Below are 9,943 nucleotides of genomic sequence, written 5' to 3'. Positions count from 1 at the left end.
CATTGCCCTGCTACGTCCTGTAACGCCCGCATTGCCCTGCTACGTCCTGTAACGCCCGCATTGCCCTGCTACATCCTGTAACGCCCGGCAGTACCCTGCTACATCCTGTAACGCCCAGCAGTACCCTGCTACATCCTGTAACGCCCGGCAGTACCCTGCTACGTCCTGTAACGCCCGGCAGTGCCCTGCTACGTCCTGTAACGCCCAGCTACGCGATGAACTACTATTTATGGTCATAGATCAATTTTATTTATTGTTACTATTATTGCCACTGTTCATCACACCCCCAACCAGCACAGTCAGACACCGCCTACCAAGAGCCTGGGTCTGTCCAAGGTTTCTCCCTAAAAGGAATTACTGGAATTGTGGGGTCTTTGTGAATTATAGAGTGTGTTCTAGACCTACCCTATCTGTAAAGAGTCTTGAGATAACTCTTGTTATGATCTGATACTATATATACACAATTGAATTTGATGATTGACAGGAAGTTCTTCAGCAAATGTTGTGATAATCAAATAATTGTTTCAGTCAATGTAAACTGAATAATTTTGGCTTTTGGACTGTTAGACACAAAGATTTGAAATTATAACAGACATGTTTCACTATTTTCTGACATTTTACAAACAAACTATTAACTAAACAATAAAGTATTTGTCAGTTTCATCAATTCAGGTACTAATTTGGATTTATAGCAAATATAGTATGTATCAAAACAAAAATGCATCTGTAAGAACCATTCTCCTTTATCTCCCACTGCTAGTGTCTACAACTTATTATGTCATACTGACTGGCAGCACATGGCAGAATGCCTTTAAATGTCCCAAAGTGTGGCTACACTAGACCAAAGTCAACAAAAAAACATGTGATATGCAATGTTTGCTACAAGGTACTCACAACAAAAGGAAGGACTACATGTTCCCTGTTTTAATCGTACACTACGAACTACCAAAGGAAGACGTTACTGTTGCTTATTAGGATGAACCACCTAATGTTTAAAATACTGAGAAACGGTCCTAACAAACAGACAACCCAAATAGATTCAGTTACCAGATTCAAAACTGGATGCAGATTTGATGAAATTACCTCAAACCCTAATCTGAAATCAACAAAAACGTTTCTGGTTATGACCGAGACAACAGTGTGACATCTTAAACACCACACTGTGCATACACAGCAATGTAACAAACACATTTTGTTCCAAGTCCGGTGGACAGATTAAAGTCTTACTCTGGTAGATGGAGAAAGCAAGGAACTGGCTTCTGAACATCTGATACATTGGCCCCTCTGGCCTGTGAAAAGACACAAGGTTAAAACTAAACCAAGCAACTGTAACCCTTATTGTCTTAACAGCTGCTGAACTGCACGTGTTTGTACAAAAGTTGAAATCATGATGGCTGAAACAATGTACCACTAAAGAAACCAAAGACAAAAACTCACCAGGTGAGCATCACTCCTGACAGAAAGGTGGATACATAATGGTGAGACACCCACCAACCTTTGATCCTAAAAAGTATTATACAAGAGAATAGGAAGAGATTTGTAATTTTATACCCCAGAAATTCAAAATACTACTCCTATCATAGAACAATTGCTTTTGTGGTTTTACTTTACAGTAACATCACAACACACCTGGAGCCATTGCTCATGAGGATGCTTTCCCTTATGGTCAGTGTGCAGTAGTACCACACCAGCAAAAAGTTGAAGATTTCATCAGTGACTCTAAACAAAATAGAGAAAATAAAATAATGAGCAACTCTATGAACTTTAATAAGTCAACGACAATAAAAACAATAATAATAATAATAATAACAACAACAACTGAGGAGGAAAAAAGAGATCTTACCGACAGTTGAGAAAGAATAGACAGGTTATTGCTCCAAACATCAGGATTATTGTCATGTAAAGCTTGAACTTCTCATATTCATCTTTGTAGGCAAATCTATATGAATGGAGGTTATAAAAAAAAAAATTAAAAAGAAATGAAACACAACTCCAGATTCCAAGCCACATTTCACTCTGTCCTTAAGGCTGACAACTTCACATACTTGGCCTGGTTGCTGAGAAGAGTTACGTTCACATTGCCCAGGACCAAATTTAGGTACAACCTGAAAAACACAAAAAAAACTCATAAACAAAAAAAATGTATTCATTGTTTGTGATGAGTAAATTGTCAACATGAAAAAGTACTGACCCGTTTTTCTTTGGCAAATATGCTTCCATATCAAAAAAGACATTTTCTTTATCTTTAATTTGTGTTTTGATGTCTTTTATTAGTTCCAATTCTTTCTTGTCGCAGGTTTTTGAACACCTGTGTAGAGAAGACAAAATAAGGTAATGTCAAACAAAAGCACAATACATGGAAAGACCACTTTTAAGACTTCCACAAAATCAATTTCCCCCCAAAAGTTCTCTTTTAAACAGGCTGATGAGCCACAAATAAAATGATAAATCATAAGCAAGTTTTCCATCCGGATCAGAGACTACTTACTTGGTCAAGCTGCGCTTTAGGTCTTTGAGGCATTTTCTCTGTTTACTGATTGCGCTGCTGCAGGTTGTCTGAAGATTGGTGAGCTCCTCAAGTTTCTGTCTGTATATTTTGTGAGTTTCCTAGTTATTAGACAAACACACAAAGTGAGTGGAGAAAATCTGTAAAGGACAAAAAGGTAATCCTGCACATTCATCGCAGGATTTTTTTTTTTTTAAATACAAATGTACTATCAATGGGATCATGTAATGTGTAACTTTCAAGAACCCAATACCAAAGAAGGTTAATCTTTGTTAAAAGACTTCCACAATCAAAGTTTCATTTTATCATAGAAATGGGAGAAGTGGTCCAAACAAAGGGGTTTTGTTATTGTAGGCCTGCTTGAAAATGTGTTTTGGGGAGTGCTATTCAACTGTATTGTATCATAATACTCGCTACAAAACTGGACACTGAGAAATGTAATAAGAGTAAGAGATCCTGACCTTTCAGAGAGGAAAAGCTAACTTGACAGATAATCACACTGCAACTTGATGTATACTGTGTGTTTATCACATGCTTGTTTTCAGATACTCATGCTGTTAGCATACACATAGCTAAATAAAGGGATGTATTCTAAAAGGTTTACCACAGATCAATCAACAGTGTGTTTATCATCAAGCCTCTTCAAACCCACAGACCATAGAGTTAGGACTTCATGCACAGATGTACAAATATACAGTTTGAAAGGAAGCAACAGACTATGGATAGGATATGGTTTATGCGCAGGTGAAGATTTTACATTTGAGATCTCGCCAGAACATGTAACCTCCATTTAAGAAAGTCCCCAATCTCTTAGTCACCTTCATCATCTTTCCCTACGGAGTAGCTCCAGATTTTACATTTTTGATGGCATCATAGGTCCACGTCTGATAACGTTACCGACATGAAGAGAGGGGTGGTCATGCCACGTAACCACACGCCACACGGTGCTATATAAAACCTCAAAATGACCTGTATTGTATTCTTTCTTATTATTTACTTCTTACAATGTTTCACGTAAGCTAGTTAGCCAACGTGAGCTAGCGTGGTAATGATGAATGATGGTGCATTCAATGACCACATGATTTACTCAAGCAAAGCAACAGCGTTAAGTTGCCTTTATGACGTCTGAGTAACTTTGTAAGCAATCGTTTGACATTAATAAATGGCACAATACTACTGTGGTTAGCTGGCTAGCTAAATTACTAACGTCATAGCTGCTCATTATAGCCACCTTTCCCACTAGCAGCAATACGATAACCCTGCTGCTAACGTTAGCGGCTGTAACACAGATGTTACAGTAAAGTCAAAGCTAATGCACAGCCAGTAAAACCTATTCCATAATTTTGATATCGCTAACAACAGCACAGTTATTGGCTCAAAGCTGCGGCCACGTAAGGCTGAGCTGAGAATGAATAGCCTCGAGAGTAACGAAATCGGCTGTCAGTGCCATCCACGACACGCTACAGCCATCAATGTACCATACATAATGTACGTTACTCGTTTTAATGTTGTTTATCACCTGTAATTGTTGATATTCCTCGTCAATTTCCTCCCACTCCGCCTGAAACTTTGGTTTGGACATTATGGTACAGTAGCTGATGTAGAGAGGACGACTTCAGCTGTCTCCCGAGTAGCGTATATGCTCACGCTCCGTCCACTCTAAGCTTTTTTAACTGGGCTGCAGGGAGCATGCGCACATCGACAGACGACACAGTTGAAGACACTAAAATAAAATTATTATTTTTTTACAACAAAATAATAAAAACGACTTAGGCATTAGTCGGACCTCCTTGACACATTAAACTATAACTTTGAATTGACTTTCAATTTAATTAACACTACAGTCTATGACAATACAGTATGACTACAGTATGTTGCTAGGATACAACGAATGCTCAACTGTGTGTTATAGACACTGGCTAACTAGTAAAGTTTACTGCTAGCTAGCTCAGCTGTCTAACACATGTTTTCTTAATTTATTATTAACGTCAGTTAGCTAACTACATAGCCTGAGTTTACAAGCGGATTGAGTTTAAGTAAGTCATCCGCTTGGACACATCCCTAAGGTAAGTAACATTTATTTTCTTTGAATGAGTGTTTGACATTCTAATTTGTCCGGTTAGCTAACCTTAACTAACTTAATTTACTAACCTTAGCTATCGCTAAATGACCTGTATCCTACGTACTATTTTAACATATATATATGCTAAACAAACCTAACTTGAATGTCCTAAATGTAACTTATGTGGATTCAGTTTGCTCCCTATTTTCAGGTTTTTCGTCTATAAAATAAATAAATGAATAAAAAAAACTAACGTTAGACAAGATCTAATGATGTGTGATGTTTTTGTTAAAATTATTTAGTATTTAGTAAAACTTTGTAAATATGTGCACGCATGCACTGTTTTACCTGACAGTGTCTATGAATGTGACCTGCATTTAAAGAAGGACAACGTAGAGTTGTTTTCCTTTACTCCATTTTTAATAGTATAACCTGTACAGCTTCATGGGTGTAACCAATACATCCATGGGTGTAACATGTTATTTCTGTTATAAGGTTTTCATCAAGCTACGTCAGGCCATGCCTTATTTTAAAACATCTAAAAAACATCAGCCATTGTCAACATTGCTGGTTATTAAGTCCCAGAAATGTGGATTAAGGCATACGGTTTTCTCGGCCAATGGAAATGAATACACTGGAGAGTGGCAGGACAACAAAAAGCATGGTGAGATACTTTTTATGTGAGCTTCCACTAAACTATACCGAGAAATTTGTGAACGCCGCCTGTTTATGAAGCATAACGTACTTTGGCTACAGTAGTATAGCTAAAATGTTTACTTTTTTATTTTTTTCAAGGAAAGGGAACTCAGGTTTGGAAGAAGTCTGGTTCCATTTACAATGGAGAGTGGAAATTTGGAAAACGTGATGGATATGGTACCTACAGTGTGCTGCTTCCAGAAACAAAGGAGTATGCGAGGAAGTACTGTGGTGGATGGAAAAATGGAAAGAAGCATGTATGTATTTTATATACTGTTATTCATGTCATGCACACCGTAACACATGTATGTACACTCTGTGATATATTTTGCACTGTTTTCATTCTCTTTAGGACTATGGGATGTACTTCTACAATAACTCAGCCGTTTATGAGGGGGAGTGGAGTGAGGACCAGAGAAGTGGCTGGGGAAGGATGTACTATGAGAGTGGAGATATCTACGAGGGAGAGTGGCTGAAGGATAAGAATCACGGACAGGGCATCATCCGATTTGGTAAGAACACTTTGCTATACACACACAACAAAAACCAGATAAGAGAATAGTGGGACAAGATGGTGGATTTTAAAATGTGACTTTTCCACTTGTGTCCAAGCAAATGGAAATTGGTATGAAGGCGCCTGGCAAGACGGCAAGAAGAACGGAAATGGAAAATTCTACTATTCTGACAAAGGCCAGCTTTATGAAGGCTTTTGGGTTGATGGAGTACCAAAATGTGGGACCCTGTCTGACCTTTGGAGGAATGAAGCACAGACACCGACAAAGTATCCAATTCCCCCGGTATAACATTTTTACTCTGGCTACTTTTGGAGCGTTTACAAGTGGTCTGTCACCACTTATGTGACACACTCAAATAATCATGGACAACAAAGCACTTTTACAATGCATTATTGTAATATAAAATATGAATTTATCTTTTTTTTCCTCAAGCTACACCTGGTGGATATGCAGTTGGTATTAAGGGATGCCCAGTCAGCCTACTTTGAGAGGATCAACAGCAACTTTTCACTCAACGACACACTAGCAGACGAAGAATAAAAAAAGGAAAAATACATGGAATGATGGCATTCAGCATGTTCGGTTTTGTCAAAAACATTTCACCCAAATAGTTTATTTGTGTCTGTGGTGCAAACCAAAAACATCTATTGATATTTCAAATGAGTTGAAAAAGATAGTGATCTAATTTAACATCTTAATCAGTTTACTACTAACACAGATGTTTAAACAATGTAACTGTCATGATAATAAACATCTTGCTGCTAACTCTAATTACCATATTATAGATCAGCTCAGTTCTAGGGTTCCTAAAACATTTTACTACATACATTAAGAAAATACCTAATGATATAACTAGTTACTGATTTAACAATATTTGACAGACTTGGTACTAATGTACACACATAATCAAAGGTTATGTAATAAATGTAATATTAGTAAATGGAAATATCAAAAGGACATCTGATATTTTCTCTTATAAGGACTGATCAAATATTAGCCATAACTGTATTTTTTTTTTCTACACTGCACTCTGACAACACTCATACCTTGAGATGAAAGGATCTCCTCTCATTACCAACCCACCCAAACGTCTAATTATGAGGGAATAATTACAACCATGTGACAAGATAACACCACCAACAACTCACTACCTTAGCTTTCACTTTGGAACTTCTACCTCATCCAATACAGACTTTCAACTCTTAAACTTAAAGATTGATCCGTTTCCCTAAATTGTTGAGAATAAAACCCTGGTTAAAATAAATGTAAATAAACAGCTTGATGATGAAAGCAACATGCTAATTCAGGATATGTGAGACATGTAGAGTGCTTAGTCTCAACAAAATGAAGCACAGAAAAACACTAGTGTCTGATGTAGACAAGTAGTCCACAGATGCTGAAATATGAGTGGGATTTCTTAAAAAAATCTCCTGAGGATAAATGACCATTCACCATCAGATAGGGCTGGCTCAGTTGGTTATCCGGCATAAGAGTGATGCTAGGTGAAAACTGATATGTATAAGTCAACTTAAAATGTTGCATTTGCAAAATGGTGTGACATGCTGTGTCAATAATTACAAGAACATTTCATAGATAAAAGAGATATTATGTTCTCAAATAGTACATCGAAATAATTTTTGTAATTCTGAAACTTTGAATGCCATTTGATATAAAATGTTTATTTTAACACCACAGCCTCTGCTGCAGAGGTCAGAAAATATACTAAACTAAGAACATATTTGTTTTAGCAGCTGTTGAGTCAGTCTACAATCTGCAAGCATCACAAAAACGATTGGTGAACATCACAAGAAAATCATGTACATGGTGAACAAGGAGGAGAATGAAATACTTTTGATTTACAAAACACAACAAGGTACTATTTATTAACAAATGCAGTGTTCTCTGAAAAAACAGGTAAATAACCGCAGCAGGCAACAGACAGGGTTCCAAGTTACTGTTCAGAAAACCTCTGTCATTGTGTATATAAGATGAGTTAAATCAAACTATTATATTACTATCATAGTTAAAACTTTTAAAAGTTTTTGATTTTAAGACATGCATTACGGCAGATTTTTGAGTTCACAGTTGAACAAACGTGTTTTCTAAAAAATACAACTCTTTTCACAAAATTAAATGTCACAAAGAAGTGAGACATCCTCATTCCTGTAAAAAATTAGAAGCCAATAATGTGGCTTCTGACTTGCAGTCAAGAGTTCCACCAAAATGCGTATCCACCATACTTCACTATGGGAAATGTGAGCTTGGAGACTGCAAAATGGACGACTCCCCTCTGTTGTCCAGCTCGTTTTGTAGTCTGGTGAGATTAGAAAGTTCCTCCAGCTCCTGAAACTGTCTGTCAGTCTTGTGGCTGACCAAGGAGCGGTAAAAATGCACCGCAAACACTATGAAGACTAAACCAAAAGGAACCATAATCGAGGTGGACGTAATAGCTGCCGCCACACCTGCCGAAACGGTATTATTACTGGACTTATTGGGCTTAACTGGCAAAAATTTGACCCAGCAGAGTAGAACCACCTCAGCTAGGAAGAGTAAGGTACCAATAACTGTTGAAAAAGCCCATGCCAGTTCAATGTGGTGGTGCATTCGCTCATGTGGAGACTCCTTCACAGAGTTAAGGTTGTGGACATTGCTGACAGCCTCTATATTAGGCAAAATGCAGGTGCTGACCATCAGAGCGAACAGGTGGACAGCTACAAGCACAGTGGTGCAGGCACTGAAGGCGATGAGTAGAGCAGGAGGGTAAGGATAGCTGTTGTCCAGCTGTACTTCTACCATAGCCACCTGAAAGGAAAGAACGGAAATCACGTTTACAATACTGTGTAAAATGACTGATTATTCCACAAAAGAGTAAGAGGGGGGTTTAATGAGAATGTTACCATAGCAAATCCAGAAAGCAGTGCTGATGTCCGACTGGAAGCCTTCAGTTTAGCTCGACTCAGGTACAGCTTCCTCCAGGACAGAGCTTGCAGTGAATGCTCGTTCAGACTCATGTTGCTCCTGTTATCAAAGGATTGGGCGAGCATTGTTTACGTAATTACCTTGTTACTCTTGCGGAACACGACAGAAACAAGCGTTCAACATGCCATCAGCGTACACTTGCAAAACAGTTAACCTCGCCAACTGCGGGGGCTATTTTTCCACCACCAGTCTTCAGCGTGTAGCTACTGCCCTTTCTTTAACTGTCTATGGTACTGCCTGCACCTAACATTACCCATAAGCCCGCGCGCTCTAAGGCGAACATCCGCTACTCAACCGTGGGTTGCATTTCCTCGAATACGAATCAGCCCTCGTGAATACGTAGGATGTAATCACCACGTCCAGTGTGTAGTAATCGTCAAAACATGTTAATGTCCACTTGAACGGTTTAATGAACCAATATCCAGTCCACGTGACACACGTCACGCCTAGCGTACAGAAACAGTCATCATTACGATTAGAATGAATGAAACTAAATAAAGACATTTTTTGGGGGGGTAAATAAACTATTTAATTGCTTGTTTTTCGTTAATATGGTAGGCTGAACTATTCGTTAATAAGGGTTTAAACGTACTGCTGTTTGCTTTAGACAACAACAAACACACAGTGATTGGTCTGATGTGATAATGGTTTCTTCTTTGTAAAACCAGTTTAAAAGCAGTGAACTAACATGCCGTGACGTTGTCCAACAATGTTTTGGTTCCTGGCGGTGACGTAATACACAAAAACATGGTTCCCTTGTTTTGAACCTGAAAAGCATGCTAACTGTTTCTTTAACTTCACTACGCATGAAGATGAATATCCGAAACAGAGTGACTGGAAAACATTGATAAGAGACGATGGCTCAGGCCGTGGAAACGTGTGCTGATTCTGGACGCAGGCTGGTGTGTATCATCTGCCGTGTTAATGTTAGCTTTTGAGCGAGATTGGCAGCGAGCTAATTAGTTAGCCAAAGCTAACGTTTGCAACGGTAAACGTTGGCATCTTTGTCAAGTCACTTAAGCTGTTCAAGTTAGATATGCATGAGCAGAAACGATAGCTCTCTAGAATTAGGTGTTAACGTTATAACTTAATGTATATGTGTAACAGTTCAGAGGACGTACGTTCAAGATAAACCAACATCTAGCTAAATCAATAAAATCCTGCAAACATTTGACATGTATCATT

The 9,943-nt window shown here is 38.3% G+C and overlaps 4 protein-coding genes across 9 annotated transcripts in view; 2 read left to right on the top strand and 2 right to left on the bottom strand.

Moving 5' to 3' along the window:
- The window catches only part of tmem120b (transmembrane protein 120B), a 7,533-nt gene extending 3,261 nt beyond the window's left edge, over positions 1–4,272 (bottom strand). The window contains exons 1-8 of the mRNA XM_034895945.1: positions 4,026–4,272; positions 2,489–2,607; positions 2,192–2,308; positions 2,046–2,105; positions 1,844–1,939; positions 1,630–1,719; positions 1,438–1,503; positions 1,228–1,289 (exon numbers count right to left, since the gene is read on the bottom strand). Coding sequence (XP_034751836.1) covers positions 1,228–1,289; positions 1,438–1,503; positions 1,630–1,719; positions 1,844–1,939; positions 2,046–2,105; positions 2,192–2,308; positions 2,489–2,607; positions 4,026–4,088 — 673 coding nt within the window. The 5' untranslated portion in view covers positions 4,089–4,272. The remainder of the gene's footprint in view (positions 1–1,227; positions 1,290–1,437; positions 1,504–1,629; positions 1,720–1,843; positions 1,940–2,045; positions 2,106–2,191; positions 2,309–2,488; positions 2,608–4,025) is intronic.
- Positions 4,273–4,342: 70 nt separating this feature from the next.
- morn3 (MORN repeat containing 3) lies at positions 4,343–7,043 on the top strand. Its single transcript, XM_034895946.1, has 6 exons — positions 4,343–4,572; positions 5,063–5,232; positions 5,364–5,521; positions 5,617–5,776; positions 5,877–6,061; positions 6,212–7,043. Exons 2-6 carry the CDS (start codon positions 5,088–5,090, stop codon positions 6,317–6,319), a joined length of 756 nt encoding a protein of 251 aa, XP_034751837.1. The 5' UTR covers positions 4,343–4,572; positions 5,063–5,087; the 3' UTR covers positions 6,320–7,043.
- Positions 6,395–9,943, bottom strand: part of orai1b (ORAI calcium release-activated calcium modulator 1b) — a 3,727-nt gene continuing 178 nt past the window's right edge. Inside the window, exons 1-4 of one of the 3 annotated variants that reach the window (XM_034895948.1) lie at positions 8,993–9,198; positions 8,901–8,961; positions 8,677–8,797; positions 6,395–8,581 (exon numbers count right to left, since the gene is read on the bottom strand). In XM_034895948.1, coding sequence (XP_034751839.1) covers positions 8,024–8,581; positions 8,677–8,790 — 672 coding nt within the window. In that variant the 5' untranslated portion in view covers positions 8,791–8,797; positions 8,901–8,961; positions 8,993–9,198 and the 3' untranslated portion in view covers positions 6,395–8,023. Of the gene's footprint in view, positions 8,582–8,676; positions 8,962–8,992; positions 9,199–9,943 lie in introns of those variants that run through there. The other 2 variants (XM_034895947.1, XM_034895950.1) reach the window with 2 other exon arrangements.
- The window catches only part of LOC117959062 (lysine-specific demethylase 2B), a 25,314-nt gene continuing 24,666 nt past the window's right edge, over positions 9,296–9,943 (top strand). For 2 of the 4 annotated variants that reach the window (XM_034895921.1, XM_034895922.1), the window contains exon 1: positions 9,297–9,660. In XM_034895921.1, the coding sequence (XP_034751812.1) occupies positions 9,616–9,660 (45 nt within the window). In that variant the 5' untranslated portion in view covers positions 9,297–9,615. Of the gene's footprint in view, positions 9,661–9,943 lie in introns of all 4 variants that reach the window. The other 2 variants (XM_034895920.1, XM_034895919.1) reach the window with 2 other exon arrangements.

Source organism: Etheostoma cragini, chromosome 16 (genome assembly GCF_013103735.1).
Source record: "Etheostoma cragini isolate CJK2018 chromosome 16, CSU_Ecrag_1.0, whole genome shotgun sequence".
Taxonomy (NCBI): Eukaryota; Metazoa; Chordata; class Actinopteri; order Perciformes; family Percidae; genus Etheostoma; species Etheostoma cragini.
Note: the sequence above shows the minus strand (reverse complement) of the source record. Positions and strands in the feature narration are given on the sequence as shown.

Coding starts and splice junctions, on each gene's coding strand:
- morn3 (XM_034895946.1), top strand. CDS start 5,088: ATGCCTTATTTTAAAACATCTAAAAAACATCAGCCATTGTCAACATTG. Junction 5,777..5,876: donor ACAGGGCATCATCCGATTTG/GTAAGAACACTT, acceptor CTTGTGTCCAAG/CAAATGGAAATTGGTATGAA. Junction 6,062..6,211: donor CAAAGTATCCAATTCCCCCG/GTATAACATTTT, acceptor TTTTTCCTCAAG/CTACACCTGGTGGATATGCA.